The following is a 21,955-nucleotide window of genomic DNA, read 5'->3' on the forward strand; positions in this document are numbered from 1 at the left end:
GGGGAGAAGAGACTAAGTCTTTGAGGATGAGTATGAGCTAATCCAGGACAGAGAGGTGAAGAGCATTCCTGGCACTGGAAAATGGCACAAAGGTGTGGAAGGAATTATTAACACAGGCAATGAATATGCTCAAGCTAGGTAATGACAGGGAAAGAGCTGGTAATGTGGGAAGGGGTTAAGAAGTTTTGACTTTAACCTACAGGCAATGAGGGAGCCACTGGAAAGGCTTAGGTTAAGTGGTTTGATTTATACTGCATTAATAGAAATATGGTTGACTGGAAGGGTCAGGCTGAAAGAACTATTAATAGAAGACTATCACAACTTTAGGCAAGACTCACTCGACAAGGGGTTGGTAAGAGGCTACGTTAGAAACATGTTTAGGTGGTAAAATTGCCACAAATAACTGACTGGATGTGGTGTGCTGAGGACAGATATAAAAAAGGACATAGAGCAAAGCCCATTAAAAAACTGTCTTTATAAGTCACTAAAGGGTAATAGAGAACATAACTCACTATAAACTTTGAAACTTTTCATGATGCCTTGTTGCAGCCAAACTGAGCTGGACTTTTACCTTGCTGGACTTGAGCATGGCCAGCTGCGGTGATCCTGGTGGAGTGCGGTAGAGCAGCTCAGAGGTGAAGGCTGCATTTGCGATCTGCATGCATTCTTCCAAGGTCTTCAGAAAAGTATTACAGGTTGATTTCAGCAAAGTTCCCACATCAATTCCCTCCTACGAAACAACCAGAGTAGAAGACTCCTTTACCTTGCCAAAAAAGAAAAAGCCCAATTGTGGAATGTCCTTAGAGGTTGTCCACAAAATAATAATGTATCCACCTGCTGAAATATGTACATCAGTTATAAAAGAAAAGCCCAATTTATCTATTAACCAAGTAACTATCAGCACTATTTGACTTTCACCTACAAGCAATGAGGGAGCTGCTGAAAGCCTTAGGTAGTAAAGTGGTTCAATTTACATTGCATTAATTGTAACTCCCTCAGTCATGACAACCAAAAGTATCTCTCCTTGAGAATCACTGCTCTAGACTATAAACTTACCAAGAGCAGGATTGAAATGCTTTTTCTGGTATCCTTCATCTTCCCTCCCTCCCCTCACAGTCTATCTCATACATATTAGGCAGCTGCTGAATGAGTAAGAGCACCCAAAAGGAAGTGAATGCAAGTGGGTTAAATCACCTTTTTTAGAAAAACTCAAAACACATGTACTACCAGTAGCATAGTGTTCTTCTACTACTTAAGAAAATAAATGAAAATCTTTCATTATAATCTGCAGATGCACTGTCAGATCGAAACTTCTTTGAAAGCAGAGCAGAAACCCCGGTTAATGTGAGCCATTCTAGACATAGCTTAACACTAGAGAAATCTTTAAATATATGTTTTAAAATAAGTGAATAATGACTGTATTAATAAATTCTAAAAATCACAATCCTTGCTGACAACAAAGAGAAAAAAAGCTGTGTCTCCATCTTTGAAAGCACTAGTCTATTCCAAAGCACAGTTATGATGGTAAAACAAAATACTGTTAGTCTCATAGATGCACATGAATGAAAGACAATAAGCTGGCATCTTGATAGCCACAGCTACAGAAATGGCTCTGCAAGACTGTAATTAACAAAACAATATAAACTGGAGAGAAAGATATTTTAGTATGACAGTACTAAAGTTAAAGGTTCCAAATATTATCAATTAATTAATCCCCAATTCATTCCAGGAAGGAAAGCTATATACATGCATATGACGAAATGTACTATTGCTTCTCTTTGTTTAATTTTGTTACTTTTTTCCTCTATAAAATAGAAAATTCCAAGATAAGTCATAAAATTAGGTGAGAGTAAACACCACCTGTAAGCAACATCTGGTGCTTTTTAGGTATATTAGTAATATTAATAAAATAATATTTTACACCTCAGAATTGGCTATACTGGTAGTCGCTTCTTTTATATTATTCATGTATATTAATAATATTAATAAATAATATTTTACCTCCAAATTGGACACACCAGTTGTGGTCACTTCTTTTGTTTTATCTACTTGCTGAACAAGGAGGTCACAGTAGAGTCTTAGTTCTGACATTTTGGTTTTCAAGTTTTCAGTGTTTTCAGCAAACTCTAAATGACAAAATGATGATAATGCAGTAACCAGAACAAACAACTGATTTACTAGTTAGGATACTATGCAGAAGTGGAATCCTTACTAGTTAGGATACCACACAGAACATATGCCCAAAGTCGAATCTTCAAAGTATGGGTTGCAAATGTGACAGGTGAAGACGTAATAACAAGAAAAAACAGAAAAAGTAAATCTCCAGTCTTTCAAAGTAGTATACATTATTTATTAAGCCAATATACCAAATAATCACCAGTATACAAAGAAGGAGACAATATACTGTCTGACCCACTCCTGTCGGAACTGGGAGCAGAGCTAAGGGGTTCAGAGTTTTGGCCTCAGTTCTGCCAGAAAGCTTTCCTATCTATAAAATGGGGTCATAGCTGTTTACTTACTAATGCAGTGCTCTACTCTTACCTGGGAAAAACATTCTGTAGTGTCCAATTACCACTAAGAACACCATTCATAATTTCAGCTGAGGATTGGTTCAGTACGCTGCCTTGTCAAGGCTAATGGCACCCAGCCATTATTATTAGCAATGCTCTCCAGTCACCCTGGCATCGAGGGCTCAGCTACAATTATTATCACTTTTCTGTTTCCTTCTTCATGAAAAAAAAACTGCACATTACCATCTGCTCTGAGTCAAAGCCAACAGCTTCTAGAATTTGCTCCCAATTTAGCATTAAAACAACCAATGAAGAGGCCAATTTATGATCTATGTGAAGAGTTAAGCACAACTGCCACACCTGTCATGAGAGATGTTCCCTGGAACACTTTTTCCCATTTCACCCCACCCTAGCTCATCTCTTCAGGGTACATTTAGGGCCATGGGGCAGGGACTAGGGGTAGCAACTAGGACCCAGGCAGTAAGCCCTGGTATTCTTGCCCCAGTCCAAAGAGAAAGCTGGGCCAGGGTTCTCTGGAGAACTTAACAATGTCCAGTGAATGAGCATTAAGCAACAGGAACCTGACAATTAAGCATCCATCCCACCCCAGAAAAAAAGGAAGGAGGAGCAGGGTGTTGCTACAGAAAACACCCTGATCCAAGGCTTATCTGGCTCAACTACTCTTCACCAAAGGTCAAGTTTGGCCACAGACTGGATACTCCACCATTTTATCATCACTAATTCTCATGGTAATCCTCCTAAGGTAGGATCTATTACCTCTTTTTAAAAGATGAAGAAACTAAGAGTAAGAAAGGTTAAGTGACCGATGCCAAGGTTATACAGTCAATAAACTGCAAAGCCATCATGTATACCCAGCTGTGTTTGGCTCCAAAGCCTGCATTCTTTGCCCTATGCTATGCCAAGAAAGAAGAGTCAGATATGGACCCTGGCTTAAATTATACTAAGATACGTAGCATTTGCATGACACAAAAAGCTGGCTAGATGGTCAGAAGCAAGATAACAAATAAGGGAAATCAGAGATGCCAGTGGGTGATTCCCAAGGTTTCTACAGCAAAGGACAATCAATACTTGCCTTTCTCCTTCTGGGTCCTACTGTCAGTCAGGCAAGCCTTGGCTGATCCCAGGGCTACCAGCCACCGCTGTCTTTCAGCCACACTTCTGGCCTTCAGGTAGAAATACTGTTCCCCGGGGATTATCAGGTCCATGCGTGTATTATCTACAGAATGAACTGGGAGCAAGACAGAGGGCGATCAGAGACTCAGAAGAGCCCTGTCTGGGTAGCCTCCACCCCACCCAACTTCTTGAGCTTAACAGACGGCAGTCATTGAAGGCTTCTTCCCAAAGAGGATGCCAGTCCTCATTACCTCTCCTAATTCACACAAAGTTCTGTTTACTTATCTCATCTTAGATGTCTCTGTTAATCAAGAGGGAAAACCTTGCAATTGCCTCCAAGGCATCACAAAGACTTCGGCCCAAACAAGAATCACCCAATTTAACTTTTCAGTTAAACTGATCTCTTATCAGAATAGAGAAGGAATCTCTCTTTCAGTGGGTGTGTGTTAAGTAGGCTGCTCTGAGGCCAAGAAACACGGGTATTTTTTATCTCCTTGGATTTATTGGGAAACAATCAAAAATACAATCTTTTCCATCTTCTACTTCCCTTGAAAAGTCAGACCAAAAGTGTGAGAATTTTCTCAGAGGCCTTTAGGAGAAGAAACAAGCAAACCAAACTCTTTCACCCACATCCACTACCTAAATTCCCATTTAATCTGTTTTTCTTTTGAGCCACACCTTCTCAGCATGTCTCAAGACAAAAACAAGAAGTAAAGACTATTTGAAAGTCTGTTAGGCTTTTGCTTGTTTTGTTTTGTTTTGGTGGAGGGTGTGTGTGTGTCCATCCTGATTTAAACACAAAAGTGTTTGATGCTGCAGTAAAGACTTTAAGTTTTGCTAATAGCCACTGGTCCCAGGTAAGCAGGTCACTAAGGAATGAGTGCTAGTTGAGTAGTGAAGCACGTTGCTCTCATTTATTTTGACCACCTCTTAGCCAATCTCCTTATAAAAGCTGGCTACAGTTTTGGATTGTATCTGCAAGGCTTTCTTTAGACACATAACACTATGTCCCTTGGTCTGTACTATGGGAGCAGCAGAGAAAGGTATGCAGGGGCCAGGGGCTTTTTTGTTTTTGAGGGAAAACAGAAAGAAAAATAAAACCTGCAAGTTGCTTGATTTCTCACCTTGAATTTCACAGACTGCCATTTGTATGCTCCCTTTGCAACCTTTCCAGGCATCTTCAGGAGAATCATAATAGGACAATATTCCCCCACAGAGAAGGAACCATCGAGGCTGCCAACCTGAAAACAAAAGCAAGAGCATCATTGCAATTACTGCCTGTGTATGAACTACCTCCCAAAATACAGAAATAGAGCCTAACATAGGATACTCAGTTAGCTCCAAGGAGCTTTACATTGCCAAGGATATTCTGAGAGAAAGAATCAAGTTAGAAAGACCTGTATGTTTTATCCCATTTTTGTAAAATTAAAAATGCCCAAAGAGGTATATATTTTTTAGTCACATGATTACAGAAGTCTGGAAGGATAAGCAACAAGTACACTGACGACTCCCTAGGTAACAGGATTTACAGAAATAAATAAGATGTGTATTCTATTTCTTTCCTAATACAGTACCAGTAGTCTGTGATTTTTACTTTTTCTAAGACGAATAATTAGGATGTCCTGAACATTACTGTTATCACATGCTTGCCTTCCTCTCTTCTAAGAAAAATTATCCAAAACTTAGAAATAAGGCAACAAAGATGACAAGGTCCTTTCAACAAATGTCATACAGAGTGCCAACTAAGAAGCCTGTCTAGGAATCCTATGACCCTTAGGAAAAGGTAACGTTGTTTGACTTATTCTTTAGGATTGATCCACTGAAATGAGGTAATCTTAAAACATTCAAGGCTTAACTACATTCACTTCAATATTGGAGAATTTCAGGAGACAAACCATGTGTAGCAGAAATATGCATCTTATCTAGTCCTCTCACATACCCTATTTTCTAGTCAAACCACTTATTTGCTGTATTTCTGTCTCTGAACTTTTGCTCCAACTTGATCTCTTCATAAAATGTCATCCTGGCCAGACGCGGTGGCTCACGCCTGTAATCCCAGCACTTTGGGAGGTCGAGGTAGGTGGATCATGGGGTCAGGAGATGGAGACCATCCTGGCCAACATGGTGAAACTCCATCTCTACTAAAAACACAAAAATTGGCTGGGCGTAGCAGCAAGTGCCTGTAATCCCAGCTATTTGGGAGGCTGAGGCAGGAGAATCGCTTGAACCCGGGAGGCGAAGGTTGCAGTGAACCAAGATCTTTTTTGAGAATCCGTCTCAAAAAAAAAAAAAGAAAAGAAAAAATCATCCCTGACTATCTCTGCATAAACCTTCTTTTCTCAGTCCTCCTCAGTCAGATGCAGTTCTTTTCTTTCTCTGAAATGCCATAGCCCTTTAGGGATACATTTCTCTCATGGGACTGCCATGGCTGAGGAAGCCAGAGAGAAGGCAGAGCCCCAAGGGCTGCTCAGATACAGACATCTGATGGGCCCTTGGGGTTTGATTCACACAAACCAAGTGGGTAGGACGCCAACGGCATCACTTTATTACGTTTTAATAGGAGGCTACTGCACTTCCTGGAGCACCCCCAGCCCAAGATTATGGAACAAGGAACTACACTGTAATCAGAAGCCTGAATAGTCAGCACTAAATCTATGTGAAGGAGTTGGGTAGGTAGGCAACATATTTTGCTCATCATTTACTTAATCAGGGTCTGCTTTTCCAGAAAGCCCAATACTCAGGACTGCCAGGTACCATATTTCTTACTTAAATAAAACTAAATAAACACTAATTCTCAGCATCCACTCTCCCATAATATCTGAACTTATCTTCTCACCAAAGATAAGTAATCTTTTCTTAAACTATGGCTTTTGCTCTTATTATATTTTATATGGAGGACTTCCTTCCCAGAGACCTAGACCCTTTATTGCAGGTCAGGAACCCTTAGGTCTTATCTCTACACTAGCACAAATCAGTTCCTGGCTGGCAAACGTCTTGGGATGAACTTGTAAATTTTTATTTCAGAAGGTAATGCTGGCAGGGCACGGTGGCTCACAGCTATAATAATAACACTTTGGGAGGCCAAGGTGGGTGGATCACTTGAGGCCAGGAGTTCCAGACTAGCCCGGGCAACAATGGCGAAACCCATCTCTAATAAAAATACAAAAATTAGCCGACAGTGGTGGCATACACCTGTGGTCCCAGCAGAAGGTTGAGGTGGGAGGACTGCTTGAGCCTGGAAGGTCGAGGCTGCAGTGAGCCATGACTGTGCCACTGCACTCCAATCTGAGTGAGAGTGAGACCTTGTCACAAACAAACAAACAAAAAAGGTGATGCTTCTAGACCTTGGCTTCAAATTCTACAAAAATTCAACTGTGAAGGCCACCACTCCTGTACAAACATTACAACTTGGAAAACCAAATCAATCCTCAGACTGGATCTTGCTGGGCAGAGAATCAGTGCTCCAGGAGTCAGACATTATTGGTGATGTTTCAGCCCTTTGCAAAAGTGTTTATTTACATCTTAGGCCACCTCCCCTCACTGAAACAGAAGAGTCAATGTCTGAGAACCTGAGAAAAGGAAGAGGTCTTTGAAATCACACAGTCCAACCAGCACATTTTGTAGATAAGGACACCAATCCCAGGTAAATTAAGTGACCTAATTAGGGTCACAAAGGAAGTACACAACAGAGCCGGGAAGAAAACTCTTTCTATACTGCCCCTTGAGGCACAAAAGCTCTCAAACCTTGGCTCCCCACTCCCAGAAAGCTGTCCTGGTATAGAACAATAGCATCTTTTCACTCCCATGACGCTGGCTGATGTGAACAGCTCAACTCCCATGATGCTGGTTGGTGTGAATACTCCCCAAATCCACCATGACTTTTGTGTAAAAGGCATTTAGAACAGCCTCAATATTTTATCAAATTTAGGACCCATCTGTATTTGTCAGTGTTATCCAGAGAAAAAGAACCAGTAGGGTGTCAGGGTGTGTGTGTAAAGATATTATAAGGGTGTGTGGGTGGGTATGTGTGCATGTAATGAAATTGTAAGTAACTGGCTTACGTGACTAGAGACTGAGAAGTCCCAAGATCTGCAATCAGCAAGCCAGGAGAGCTCACTGTTAAGTTCCATGCCAGCAGGCTCAAGACCCAAGAAGAAACAATGAAAGCTAGAAAAGGCCAAGCTCAAGGCAGTCACAGGAGGAATTCTCTGTTACTCAGTCTTTTTGTTCTCTTCAAGTCTTTAACTGATTGGATAAGGCTCATCCACATTAGGAAGGGCAATTTACTTTATAATGTCTATTGATTCAAATGTTAATCACCCCCACAACATCCTTACAGATCCAACCAGAATAAACCATCACATCATCAATTTTAAGACACACCATTATTTTACATGACACAAGAAAGAAAAAAACTCTACCAATTAAATAATAACACAGCACAGGTTCTAAGATGCTTCTTGATTTCAGAGTTGTTGAAATGTGAAAAAAAAAAAGTGTCCTAAAATTGAAAAAAAGTACTAAACTACTTTTATCTTACAAGAATCTGAAAAATGCTAAAGAGCAGCTCTCAACCCCACCCAAAGCACAGCTGCAGTAAATTCTGAAAGCAGCTTGAAGGCTGGGCTCCGTGGTTCACTCCTGTAATCCCAGCACTTTAGAAGATTGAGGCAGGACGATTGCTTGAGGCTGGGAGTTCAGAACCAGCCTAGTCAACATAGTGAGACCCTGTCTCTACAAAAAATTTTAAAAATTAGCTGGACAAGGTGATACACCTGAGGCAAGAGGACTGCTTGAGCCTAGGAGTTCGAGACTACAGTGACCTATGATCACGCCACTGCACTCCAGCCTAGGTGACAGAGTGAGATCTTGTCTCAAAAAAAAAAGAAAAAAAAGTAGCTGGTAAATTGTAATAGCAAATGAAACATTACCTTCCTTATAACAGGTTCTGTATTTATCTAGGGGAGGTTATAATTATACAAGGGATGTTCAATATATGGCAATTGTATTCTGTCCTTTGTAACTACACAAACTGTGACCAAGAAAAACTTTTCTTATAAGCACAAAATTCTTGCAGTTTCAAAAGGCACATTAAGAGATCAGAGAAATCTCATTCCTATTAGACAAAATTTAAATGCAGAGTGATGGAGAGAGTTCAGATTAGTGTTAGGACACACTGCTCTTTCATAATGTCCAGTGCTGGGAAACTGGGATACAGCCCAGGAATGATGAATTGTAGAGAAAAGAGGCATGGATGAAAAAGACACCATTAATCCAGTTTCTATTTTAAATTAATCTGCAGTTATCTCAGAAATGATCAGTCAAGGTAACTAAAGGGCAGATGAAAACTGTTGGTCTGTACTACTCCCTGCTCCCTTAGTTGACCACTAGACTATCTTCCTATCCAATCTCCACCCTCTTTTATGCCATCCTGTATTAGAGATGCAATGTGGTATCACCCAAATTCCCTGCTTGGAAGGATTAGACATGAAACTTCAATGAGCAGGGAAGAGTTTTAGCTCGTATTAGCTATCATTGCCAGGGATGGGGTAGGGGGTAAAAAAAGAGTATTTAAACACCAATTTCATACACTTTGTATTATCCTGGATTGTTTCACTACAGAAAGGATACTTGACATTTATTTCTGGCAATCCAGCACTTACCTAGTACTTTTCCATTGATGAAAAGTCCCTTCTCCACACTCCATCCATGAGGTTTGGGTGGGGGTGACCAGCTCCAGGATGGGTATGTGATTTAGGCCTAAATGAAGCTTCACATCCCCCATCCTCCATGATAATTCCAGAATGGGCAAGTGGCCCAATCGGAGACAATTCTGGGACTTTTGCTGGGACTGGGGAAAGACATAAAGAAATGGGGACTGTTTCTTTTTTCTTTGGTCTTAAGAATGGTAGCCTGCAGCTGCCTGCAGCAGTTTGCCATCACATGGGACCTAAACATGATTCACACACAAAGGGAAACGGAACTGGAAGGATTTGAGGGACAGAAAGAGAAGGAAGAAAATCTGGATGACATTGTTTGAGCCCCCTGATCAGCCCACATCATTCCCGAAGGTAAGACACCCCATTAAATGAACCAATAAATATCCCTTTTTACTTTAAGCCTGTGTGAACTGGGTCTTTCTGCAAACACAAAAGCTCGAAACTATCACATGATCATCTCACTAAACGTACAAAAAGCACTTCACAAAAATCTAACACCCTTTCATAATAAAAACACCTAACAAACTTAGAAGAGAACTTCTTCAATCTGATAAAGGCATCTACAAAAAATCCATAGTTAATGTGTATAAGGTGAAAAACAGGATGCTTCCCCTCAAAGATTGGAAACAAAACAAGATGTTTGCTTTTACCACTTCTAGTCAACATTGTACTAAAGGTTCTAGCCAGGGCAATTAGTCAATAAGTGAAATAAAAGACATCTAGATTGGAAAGAAAGAAGCAAACCTAGCTCTACTCACAGACATGCTCTTATATATTTAAACAAAAACAAAACGCAAGGAAGCCACTAAAAAAAACTATTAGAATAAATGAGTTTAGCAAGGTGATAGGATACAAGACTGACATACAATTAAAATTGTATTTCTGTACAGTTGCAATGAACAATCTGAAAATGAAAGTTAGAAAACAAATCCATTTACGATAACATCAAAAAGAATAAACTACTTAAGAATAAATCTTATTTTATTTTAGTTTAGTTTACTTTGAGACAGAGTTTCACTCTTGTTGCCCAGGCTGGAGTCAATGGCGCGACCTCGGCTCACTGCCACCTCCGCCTCCCGAGTTCAAGCGATTCTCCTTCCTTAGCCTCCTGAGTAGCTGGGATTACAGGCGACCGCCACCACCCTCGGCTACTTTTTGTATTTTTAGTAGAGACGGGCTTTCACCACGTTGGCCACACTGGTCTCGAACTCCCGACCTCAGGTGATCCACCCACCTCGGCCTCCCAAAGTGCTAGGATTATAGGCGTGAGCCATCGCACCCGGCCAAGAATAAATTTTTAAAAATAAGTGTAAAACACTGAAAACTACAAAACATTGTTCAAAGAAATTAAAGATTTAAAAATCACTATTCCAAAACTGCTACCAGCTTATTCTTTTCTCACATAGTGCAAATGCCTTTCTACACTTAATGGACAAACAACTGTGTAAAATTTACTTTTAAAAAAATCTTAGCCAAAAGGCTTTTCAGTTCAATTAATGTTGAACAATACATGTTTTCAATGAGCATAATTTTCTTCAAAAAATGCACTTATATTTGGATCTAAACTGGCATACCTCATGTTAATTTTACACTGAAATTTCTTTTTTTTTTAATTTCCCAACAGCAACCACCATTTTTAAGTCAAAATTTCTAAATGGAGATGTTCCTATTCCCTTAAAGATCTAAACCAAAAGTAATTACTTGTGAGTCATACCCACTTCTGACTAGAAAGTACTGTATCCTCCCTTCATTTTTCTTTCAGCAGCCTTGTGACAAGTGGCTCATCCAAACATATCACTATGAAAAACTGTACGCCATTTAAATAGACACTTAAAAGTTTTAAAAATTACATAAAATTCATTATTTGGCGAACAATTCTGAGTTTTGATAAATGCATAGCCCTTTAATAACCACTGCAATAATCAAGATACAGAAAATTCCATTCTACCAAAATTGTCCCCAAAATTCCCTTGTATTACTCCTTTCCGCTCAAGCCTTCCCCTCTCCCTTTACCCTTGGCCAACCACTGTTGTGCTTTCATTTTAAGTTCAAAATATTTCCCAATTTTCTTGGAGACCTTCTCTTTGACCCACGGGCTACTTTGAAGTGTACTGTTTAATTTCCTAATATTTCAGGGGATCCTCTACATCTGTTATTAATCTGTAGTTTACTTCTATTAAAGACATAGAACATTCTTTTGACAAGTTTTGGCAAGGTTTCTATTATAGCTCAGAATATGGTCTATCTTGGTGAATGTTCCATGTGCATTTGAAAAAAATGCAATATTCTACTGTTGTATTTTGTTCAGTTTTTTATTGTAATCATTACAAATGGGCTTATTACATCTTGGCCCAATAATGACTCTTAAATAAACAACTAGTAGAATGCCTACTGGTTAGCCTCATGCTAGAGCATATCATTCTGCCTTTAAGTCCGCCACAGTTCCTTCAGAACTTCTGCCTTAAAAATTAAGGTATTCTGGGAAAGCAGAAGTTCATAATCTTACTATTTAACAGGAAAAACAATTAAAAATTTAACATATTGTGAATTTTTAAAATCCTTAAGAGGGTGTTGGAGGAGGGAGAGGATCAGGAAAAATTAATGAATGCTGGGCTTAATACCTAGGTGATGGGATGATCTGTACAGCAAACGACCATGGCACACATTTATCTATGTAACAAACCTGCACATGTACCCCTGAACTTAAAGTTGAAGATTTAAAAAAAAAAGAAATCCATAAGAACTACTGTTGTGTAGAAATACAGAAAAAAAAATGAAAAGGGACTATTTAAACTCTTTCTAGAAAAGTTTGCCAAAAGTAAAGAAAAAAAGCGAAGGAAAGGTGCTTTTTCATTAACAATAAGAGGAAAAATTAGTGACCGTAATAAAGGGGAAACAGAATGGGAGAAAGAAAAGGTTAAGTCCCTTAACTTCTTTCAACTTTAGTTTCCTTTTCTATGAAATTTCAGCTGGAGCTTAGATGATGCCTAGAAGTCTCTCTCAGCTTTCAAAACCTATCCTAATACAAAGTAACAGAAAACTCCCATCTTTCCCAGAATCTGATTCAAGAGATAGTAACCGCCAGGTACAGTGGCTCATGGGGCAGAAAGATCAGTTGAGGCCAGGGGTTCAAGACCAGCTTGGGCCACATAGCAAGACCCTGTTTCCAAACAAATGTTTTTAAATCAAAACAGAGAAAGTAACTAATGCCAAGAAAAAAAAGTGAAATTAAATGTCTTGACAGGACTGACAATCTGAAATGTTGAGTCAAGACAATTTATTCATTATAAATTATGGTTTCTATGTTCATAACCCATATGTATTATCATATCATATATTATGTATGCTATATAGATATTTTAATAGTGAAATAATCTACCATTTTACATTGAAGCAAAGCAGAGCTATTCATTTACTACCCTTGACCTCCATAGCCTTGGTGTTTTCCAACGTGCAACCTGAGCGCTCAGCCACACCTCATCTCACTAGAGCCCTCCCCCACTCAGCTTCTCTAGGGGAGTTCCAGACAGGGATGTGGACAGCAAAGCCTCGGGTTCCTCTGCCAGGTCAGTAAGAACTCAGTAAGAGTTCTGTTGTAGCTAGGGAGGAAGGAAGAAAGAAGAAACACTCCTCATTGTAACAGTTAACCAAGCATTAGCTAAATTATAGGCTTCTTAATTTACCATTAATTAATTCACAAAGCATTTTCTGAGCAGTTGTAACTTGTCAGGTTTGGAGATTTAGAGAAAAGATCCCAGCCTCAAGGAGTGACAGACTAGTGGAGAGTCTACCATGTAGATGGTGAGAAGACTATAATTACAATAGATTATATCAAATTCTCTTTAAAACCTTCTGCTAGAAGATGTAGGTCACCTCTCCTGTGAGCTTTGAGCTACCAAACTAAATATTTATTTGTTCTGCACAGTGCTTCTCATATGTCCTACCAGCACCTTAACTCAAGACAACGGAGTGAGGAAACCATGGTTTAAGTTCAGACTCATAACATCCAGGTATGTCATCTTGAGGACACTACTTAATTCCTCTGGGCATTATTTCTCTATCTATCTATCTATCTATCTATCTATCTATCTATCTATCTATCTATCTATCTATCTATCTACCTACCTTATCCTATCCTATCCTATCTACCTGAGAGTCTTACACTATCTATTTGCTACAGTCTTGCTCTGTCACCCATCTATCCATCTGAGACAGAGTCTCACTCTATCTATCTATTTATTTATTTGCAACAGAGTCTAATTCTGTTGCCCAGGCTGGAACACAGGTGTGATCTTGGCTCACTGCAACCTCTTAGCTCACTGCAACCTCCACCTTCTGGGTTCAAACGATTCTGGTGCCTCAGCCTCCCAAGTAGCTGGGATTACAGGCATGTGCCACCACGCCCAGCTAATTTTTGTATTTTTAGTAGAGACGGGGCTTCACCATGTTGGCCAGGCTGATCTCAAACTCCTGGCCTCAAGCGATCTGCCATCAGCCTCCCAAAGTGTTGGCATTACAGGTGTGAGCCACCATGCCCAGTCTACAATGGAATTTTAATTAAGAATATATGGCCGGGCAAGGTGGCTGATGCCTGTAATCCCAGCACTTTGGGAGGCCGAGAAGGGTAGATCACGAGGTCAGGAGTTCAAGACCAGCCTGGCCAACATGGTGAAACCTCATCTCTACTAAAAATACAAAAAAAAATTAGGCGGGCTTGGTGGCAGGCGCCTGTAATCCCAACTACTTGGAAAGCTGAGGCAGAAGAATTGCTTGAACCCGGGAGGGGAAGGTTGCAGTAAGCCGAGATTGCGCCACTGCACTCCAGCCTGGGCGACAGAGCAACATTCCATCTCAAAATAAATAAATAAATAAATAAATAAATAAATAAATAAATAAATAAGAATATGTAAAGAGCTCTCACAACTCAATAACAAAAAGAAAAACAATTAACTTTTAAAAATGGGTTAAAGATTTGAACAGACACTTCACAATGGAAGAGACAGCAATGGCCAATAATTATATGAAAAAGAATCCATGAGGAACCACAATTTGCAAATAGAAAGCTGAATACACAGAGACTAAATTTTCTGGGCATCATTAATCAAAACAGTGATCTAATTAACCTACCCTTAAAGTGAACTATGAACCTGTGTGGTACACAATGGAGCATGTCTGCAGAGTGTCTGACACTAATGGACACGACCCAGAAACTGCTAACAGTAAGCTAAATATCCATTACATAGTCTTAACAAACCTAGGTACGGCTATTATTATTGCTGTAATTTTAAAACTGAGACTCAGGAAGATGAAGTAACTTGCTCAAGGTATTAGCACTAAGTAGTGGGGCAAAGGTTCAAACTCAGGGCTCTCTGACTCCAACCTTTTACACTTAAGCATTGGTGCAATGCTGGCTTGTGACTTTATCACTGAAACCATAAATTACATGGTAAAGAGTTGAGTATTGAATGTCTATGTGAAAAAAAAAAGTTGTACCCTTACCTCATATCGTACACAAAAATTAATTCAAAACGGAAGAGAATTAAATGTAAGCACTAAAAACTATTTTTAAAACCTTAAGAGTAAATCTTCATGACCTTGGGTTTGGCAACGGTTTCCTAAGATAATCTAACACCAAAAACAAACAATAAAAGAAAAAAATTGATAAATCAGACTACATCAAAATTTAAAACTTTTGTGTTGCAAATAATACCAGGAAGAAAATGAAAAAGACAACCTACAGAAAAGAAAATACAGTTGATCCTTGAATACCATGGGTTTGAATTTCAAGGGTGCACATGTGGATTTTCTTCCACTTCTGCTACCCTGAGATAGCAAAACCAACCCCTCCTCTTCCTCTTCCTCTGCCTCCTCAATGTGAAGACAGCAAGGATGAAGACCTTTACGATGATTCACTTCCACTTAATGAATAGTAAATGTATTTTCTCTTCCTTATAATTTTCTTCATAACCCTTTCTTTAGCTTACTTTATTGTAGGAATGCAGTATATGATACATATGACATATAACATATGTGTTGTTAAAGTTATTCATAAGGCTTTTGGTCATAACGCTTTTGGTTATTTGCAGGCTATTGGTTAAGATTTTGGAGGAGTCGAAAGTTACATGCAGATTTTTGACTGTGGGGATTGGTGCCCCAACTCCTGCATTGTTCATGGGTCAACTGTATTTGCAAATCATCTATCTAACAAGGAACTTATATACAGAATAAAGAACACTTGGCTGGGCGCAGTGGCTCACACCTGTAATCCCAGCACTTTGGGAGGCTGAGGCAGCTGGATCACCTGAGGTCAGGAGTTCGAGACCAGCCTGGCCAACATGGTAAAACCCTGTCTCTACTAAAAATACAAAAAATTAGCCAGGCATGGTGGCACACACCTGTAGTCCTAGGTACTCAGGAGGCTGAGGCAGGAAAATCGCTTGAACTCGGGAGGCGGAGGTTGCAGTGAGTGGAGATCGCACCACTGCACTCCAGCCTGGGTGACAGAGTAAGACTCTGTCTCAAAAAAAAAAAACAAAAAAAAAACCTCTTGCAACTCTATAATGAAAAAATAACCCAAACAAATGGGCAAAAAATGAAGACATTTTTCCAAACTAGATATACAAACGGATAATCAGCATATAAAAAGACAATCAACATCATTAAGTCAGAGAAATATAAATCAAAACCATGAGATACCATTTCACAACCACCAGGATAGCTATGCTAAGAAGATAATGAGGTTGATGAGAACGTGAAGACGGAAACTTCTTTGATTACTGATGAGAATGTAAAATGGTGCAGTCAGTTTGGAAAACTATTTGGTAGTCTCTCAAATTATTAAATAAAGAGTTATCACAGGACTCCAGCAACTACACTCCTAGGTATTATATACATCCAAGAGAAATGAAATCATGTCTATACAAAAACTTGTACATGAGTGTTCATAGCAGTATTATTTCATAATAACCAAGAAAAACAAGAACAAAAAGAACAGCCCAATCCAAATGTTCTTCAACTGAAAATGGATAAACAAAATATGGTATACACATACAATGAAATATTATTTGGTAATAAAAAGGAATGAAGTTCTGATACATGCTATCCAAAAAAAACCATGCTATGGAAAAGCAGCCAGCCACAAAAGACCACATATTATGTAATTCCATTTATATAAAATGCCTAGAAGAGGCAAATCCTTGCAGACAGATTAGTGGTTGCCAACAGTGAAAGGCAGGTGTAGGAGTGACTGCTAATGGGTACTGAGTTTCTTTCTGGGATAATGAAAATGTTCTAAAACTGATCATGGTGATAGTTACACTTTTTATATATACTAAAATCATTGACTTGTACATTTTAAATGGATGAATTTTATGGTTTATGAATTATCTCCATAAAGATGTCAAAATGTTAATAACAACAAAAAGGGTTGACCAGTGGTTGTGAAACCAAGAATCCTCATATTCCAGATGTCTTCCTGCTACTGTTTACACAGCACTAGTTTATAGGGCAAGAGTCACCTTCCTCCACCTGAGGGGAAACAAAATTATAGCACATCCTTAATGAAAACCATCTGGCCAGTATGATGCAGGCTTTCGTTATTTTCAGAATGCAGTAATGCAATGTGCTTGAGCCTTAACCTGCTGGAGAGGCACAAGCAGCCTGTGGCTGGCTGGAGTTCACGACAGCAGCCCTCCTATCAGCTGAGTGGGCAGGAAAAGGACCTAAAACTACAAAGTAGAAAGCAAAGGTTAGAAAATTTCCTCATGGCAAAACATAAGCACAACATTGGGCAGTCAAAGCTTTCTTCACTCCTGAATTCCTCCCCACTTCCCACCCCCGAAATAGTCTGCTATTCTAGGTCAAACATACTTTAAATATAGGTACATTATGAATCAGCTAGAATTACATAATGATCAAGCAAGAAGGACCTTTAAAAGTATTGTCTAATGGAGCACTGACTCTGAAGCCACTTAATAAGTGGCTGCGTGACCTTCAGCAAACCCATGTCTCTATACCTCAGTGTCTTCATCTGGAAAATGGGCATAATAAAGGCAACTGTTTTTTGAAATTGCTGCAAAGGCTGAGTTAATCCATGTAAAATGTTTAGAAAAGTGCTTGGCACATTGTAAGTACTAATAAATTTTTAACTGTTCTTACAATTATAAACTAGTAAATCCCATTATTTTAAACGGAGGAAGACACTAAGGCTCAGAATGCTAAAGTGACCCTGCAGTTGGCGGTAATAGAGCTGTTTGCCAGGCTTCAGGTCTCTCTGACTCCTGAACCAGTGTTCTAGGGCATTAATGTGTAGCCCTACATGTATGACACTCCTTGACTAACTTTTAGGTCTTGAAAGACACAAATAACAAACACAGTGCTTCTTTAGAAGTATGTCTCACACAATGTGGGAACCTGTAACATGTTTTTAATTTACTCTCTTTTCATCCCAAGTTTAATCTTCTAACATCTAAAGAAAGGTACTGGCACTAAATCCCGGAATGTCCAAAAGGCAGGATGAAACCAGACTGTAAAAGAAAACACGCATAAACTTTTTTTTTTTTTTGTACTTTTCATTGAAGGAGGATAGAGTACCTGAATGTGCCTAGCATTTAAAGGAAGAGACAGACGTCTTTCCTCTTTCTGCATTCTAGAAATACACTCATGTAAACCTCAGATGCTATTATCAGGGCTTGATGAATTCTAACTTTCAGTAATTAATACCTAGCAATTTAAAATTCAAGAGGCAAAAGAAGCTCACAAAATAATAATACGTAGTATTTAGGGAAGTACAATAAATGCAGCAGGAGAGACACAAAGATGTACCAGAAAATGTTCTATGCTACGCTAAAGCCAGAGTAAGCTTTTAAACAATCTCATCATTTCTCCTTCTCTCATAGATGCATGCATGCATGTACCCACATGCACACACACAATCACATCACAGTGTTTAAACCAGCCTATGAGGCCCTGAAATATCTGGCCTCCCGCACACCCCTGCATCTTTGTTGGAGTCTCATTCTCCTCAGCTCTCAGCCAGATGGGTCCTCTTTCCTCTCCTCAAACTCACACATCTCTATTCTGCTTTGGGGCCTTGACACTGGCATTCCCTGTGCCTGAAAAGTTCTTCTTTACTTCCTCTAACTACACCTCTGCCTTGGCCTCTCCACTGAACTATTAACAGCTCGATTTATCCTTCAGACTCTGCTTAAATTTTTCTTCAAAGAAGCTTTCTCTAACAACCCGTAGTAGCCTCTCTGCCCTCCCTCCTCCCCAATCAATCACACACAATGAAACATGGTTCTAACCACTTAACCAATAAATATCTTTCTTCCCCCACCAGACTGTAGGCTCAAGAAGGGCATAGGCTTTGTTCAACATTGCTTCCCCTGTGCCAAGCACAGTAGATGGTGAATGAAATTAACAACATCCCCTAAGGATTCAAAAGACCAAGTGATAAACTGATATCCTAACCTCACTCAAATTCGACACAAGGCATCCCATATCAAGCTGTCAGCATGACAAATACACAAACCACACAAACAGAGGCATGGGTTATATACTACCTTTGGAGAAAAATTCAAAATCAACAAAAACTTGGATTGGGATTATATGTATTTTAAAGTTACTACGTGCAAACCTACAAGAAAAAAAAAAGTTACTTTTTAAAACAAACTTCAGAAAAAGAAAAAGTAACTTGTCACTAACACAACATGCTCATTTCGGAAGACCAAGTAGAAAAGTGGAGGGTGGAGGAAACAAGAATGCATGTGATCCTCCTGGGCTATTACCATTTCTTTCCCAAGTAAATTTATCTCCTAAAAGGAGAGAATATGCCGAACCATCATTCTATGTAATATCTGGAAAATACCCAGTGGTGTGATGGGCTTCTATGAACAGTATGCCTACAAGGACAGGGCACGTGGGTTAAGGGAAGAAGCAGCATCATGTAGAGACAGCTGTCTCTGGCAATGGCTCCAGTGCCCTCTTCTTCAGGGTTTCCACCCTAGCACCACTCACAGCATTAACTTCTCTTACTTTGGGAAGAAAAAAATAGACTCTTTTCCAACAGAACAGATAGGAATCACATGACAAAGATTCCAAAAGATCCTTCCAGAGAGTTCTGCTTTATTGAAGGATACACAAGGACAGTCAGCAACAACAACAGCAAAAGCATTTCACTACCAGGAAATAGTTACTGTATCAAGAGACTAAACTTTCCATATAGAAAGGAGAAGGAAAAGAGGGGAAAAAAAACCCCACAAAACAAAAAAAGTTGGGGATGGGGAAGAATGGGAAAAAAAGAAGAGTGTTGAAGATGAAAGAAAAAAAGGTAAACAGTGTGTGTAATGGAAAGGAGTGAAGGACCAGCAACTACATTTTACTCAAGTATATGCATCTGAGACCTCAGAAGGAAAACTGCCAGGTCGAGCCTCCTCCCCTTAGGTTAGCAGTGTTGATCAGCCTCTGTCATCTACCAAACCAAAGCCTAGCTTTGAGTTATTCTCATCTAACCTAATTGCAGACATCACTGAAGGTCCTTGACGCAAACAAAAAAAACCTCTTCTAATTTAGTCTCTATTAATGATTACAGAAAAAAATAAACAGGCGAACTCACTGCTAATTACACTAGGCAAAGGGAAGAGATTCTGGGTACGCCCAACAGGGGCACCTTTGGCTGTGCTGTGTGACCTCCTCGAAGTTACTATGCCAACTGATCCTCCCACACACACCCATTCTTAAAACACCCGGCGCATTACCATACTACAACCTTTTAAAAACTATCCCACAAAAGAAAGGAAAACGTCTCTCACCCACTCTAAGGGATACTGGTTACATTTCTGCTTTCAAACACACTGCCTTTAAAGTTTTAAAGACCTAATAATCCATTTTCTATGATAAAAAGTTTACTTCCAAAAAAGTGGCTAGCACAGTTTCCAGCATATAGTAGGCTTGTATTAAATACCAGTTTCACACATGAAAAAAATGATCGTTCTGAGTAATTTTCACAGCTGTAGAATAGTTACAACCTTCTCAAGATATGAAGCTTTTACCTCCACAAACTAGAAAAAAGGGCGGGGACTATTTTAAAGCCAGTCTGTAAGACACGGCAAGAAAGTTGCAAATATTTGCATTCATTTAACGGTAATTTCTGAGTCTGTAAAACAAAAGGAAATGCTCAACGAGAAAATAAAAAACCTTGTGCAGAGCTTTGAAACTGTGGAGTTGGGACTCTGACACCCTGGTGTGCACGCAGATGACTGTGAAGGTGACAAAGGGAAAGTGTTTGCACTGAGGACTTTCATAAAGGATCTTTCCCCTGTGGAATTCCAGGTTACTGCTGGCATCCTTTTGAAACCTTCCAACCTAGCTGCGAGGCAACGGAGTCCGGTTCTTTCGCCAAAATTCAAGAGATTCCCAGAGGACCCCAAGGCGGGGCGTCTGCGCCTTCCTCCCGCTGACATCGAGAGCACCGTGCCTTTCAAGTCACCCCAAATCTCAGTCTTTGCAGCCTTCCTTGAAGCGAAAGGGCAGCCACAGCTCTCTCCCAGCCCCAAGAGAGGGCCATGTCGTCCTGCACGGCGACACGGTCCCGTGAGAGAACTGCTTTGGGAAATACTCCCGCTCTGCGCTGGCCTCAGGAAAGGGCCGTGACCCCTGCCCTAGGACGGGTCCAGACACCGCCCTCCAGCCGCGCAGACAAAGGACCGGCCCCCGGCGCACCCCCGGCCCGGCACGGCCACTCACCGCTCAGATAGTTGGTCCACTTGTACAGCACCCCCTCCATGGCGCCCGCGGCCACTCGGCCCACGCCCGCCGGCCCCCTCACTGCCCCAGGCCCCAGGAGGCGAGGAGCACCAGCAGCAGGGCCATCGCCCGGCGCTGCCCAGACGCCCACTCCCGGCGCCCGGGCCTGGTGTGGGGACGCCCGGCCCGCCTCACATCCTCGGCCCGGGGGCGGGGTCACTGCGGCGGCCTCGGCGCGTGAAGCCCAGCCGGCCGGTGAACCCGTGGGGCGAAGCCGGCACGCTGTTCACAAGGAGGCCCGGGTCCGGGCCCTACGTGGGTCGGAGGGGCAGCCGAAGCCTCCGAAGTGCGACGAGCGAGCTGCAGGTTGCAGGCGGCGCCGCGGCGCACTACCTGAACACTCGACTTGCCGGGCCCGGGACGCGCTCGCGCATGCCCAGTGCGCCGCTCGCGCGCCCCTTCCCAAAATCTACTCCGGGATTTCGCGGCGGCGGCGGCGGGGGGGCGGGGTTTGTGGGAACCGCCCGCAGGGAAATTGAGTCCTTAAACGCCGACTCGGGACTAGGCGATGGGAGGAGGGAGGCCCCTGAGACTAGTGTGGAGCACAGTTCTGACTGTAAATGGTGCCCGCCGTTTGGAGGTCTACGTGACCTCTCACGATATCTCCTGGGTTCTAGTCCCTATTCTTGTTCCAAAGCTGCCTAATTGATCTCACACACTTGAGGTAACCAATAACAGGGCGTAAAGAGATTATTGGAATTTCAGGGTAGAATACTATGAGGCCAGTGTAAACAGGTATTGTCCAGACCCTAAGGTCTCGCTACTGGAAGTGTTGGTCCACTGACC

At 40.9% G+C, this 21,955-nt stretch overlaps 1 protein-coding gene across 1 annotated transcript in view; it reads right to left on the minus strand.

Moving 5' to 3' along the window:
* The window catches only part of PLEKHA8 (pleckstrin homology domain containing A8), a 56,691-nt gene extending 35,170 nt beyond the window's left edge, over positions 1-21,521 (minus strand). Inside the window, exons 1-5 of the mRNA XM_032758415.2 lie at positions 21,110-21,521; positions 4,769-4,885; positions 3,604-3,759; positions 2,002-2,126; positions 572-730 (exon numbers count right to left, since the gene is read on the minus strand). Of these exons, the coding sequence (XP_032614306.1) occupies positions 572-730; positions 2,002-2,126; positions 3,604-3,759; positions 4,769-4,885; positions 21,110-21,149 (597 nt within the window). The 5' untranslated portion in view covers positions 21,150-21,521. The remainder of the gene's footprint in view (positions 1-571; positions 731-2,001; positions 2,127-3,603; positions 3,760-4,768; positions 4,886-21,109) is intronic.
* Between the last annotated feature and the right edge of the window lie 434 nt (positions 21,522-21,955).

The sequence above is a fragment of the Hylobates moloch genome, unplaced genomic scaffold, assembly GCF_009828535.3.
Source record: "Hylobates moloch isolate HMO894 unplaced genomic scaffold, HMol_V3 SCAFFOLD_1, whole genome shotgun sequence".
NCBI lineage: Eukaryota > Metazoa > Chordata > Mammalia > Primates > Hylobatidae > Hylobates > Hylobates moloch.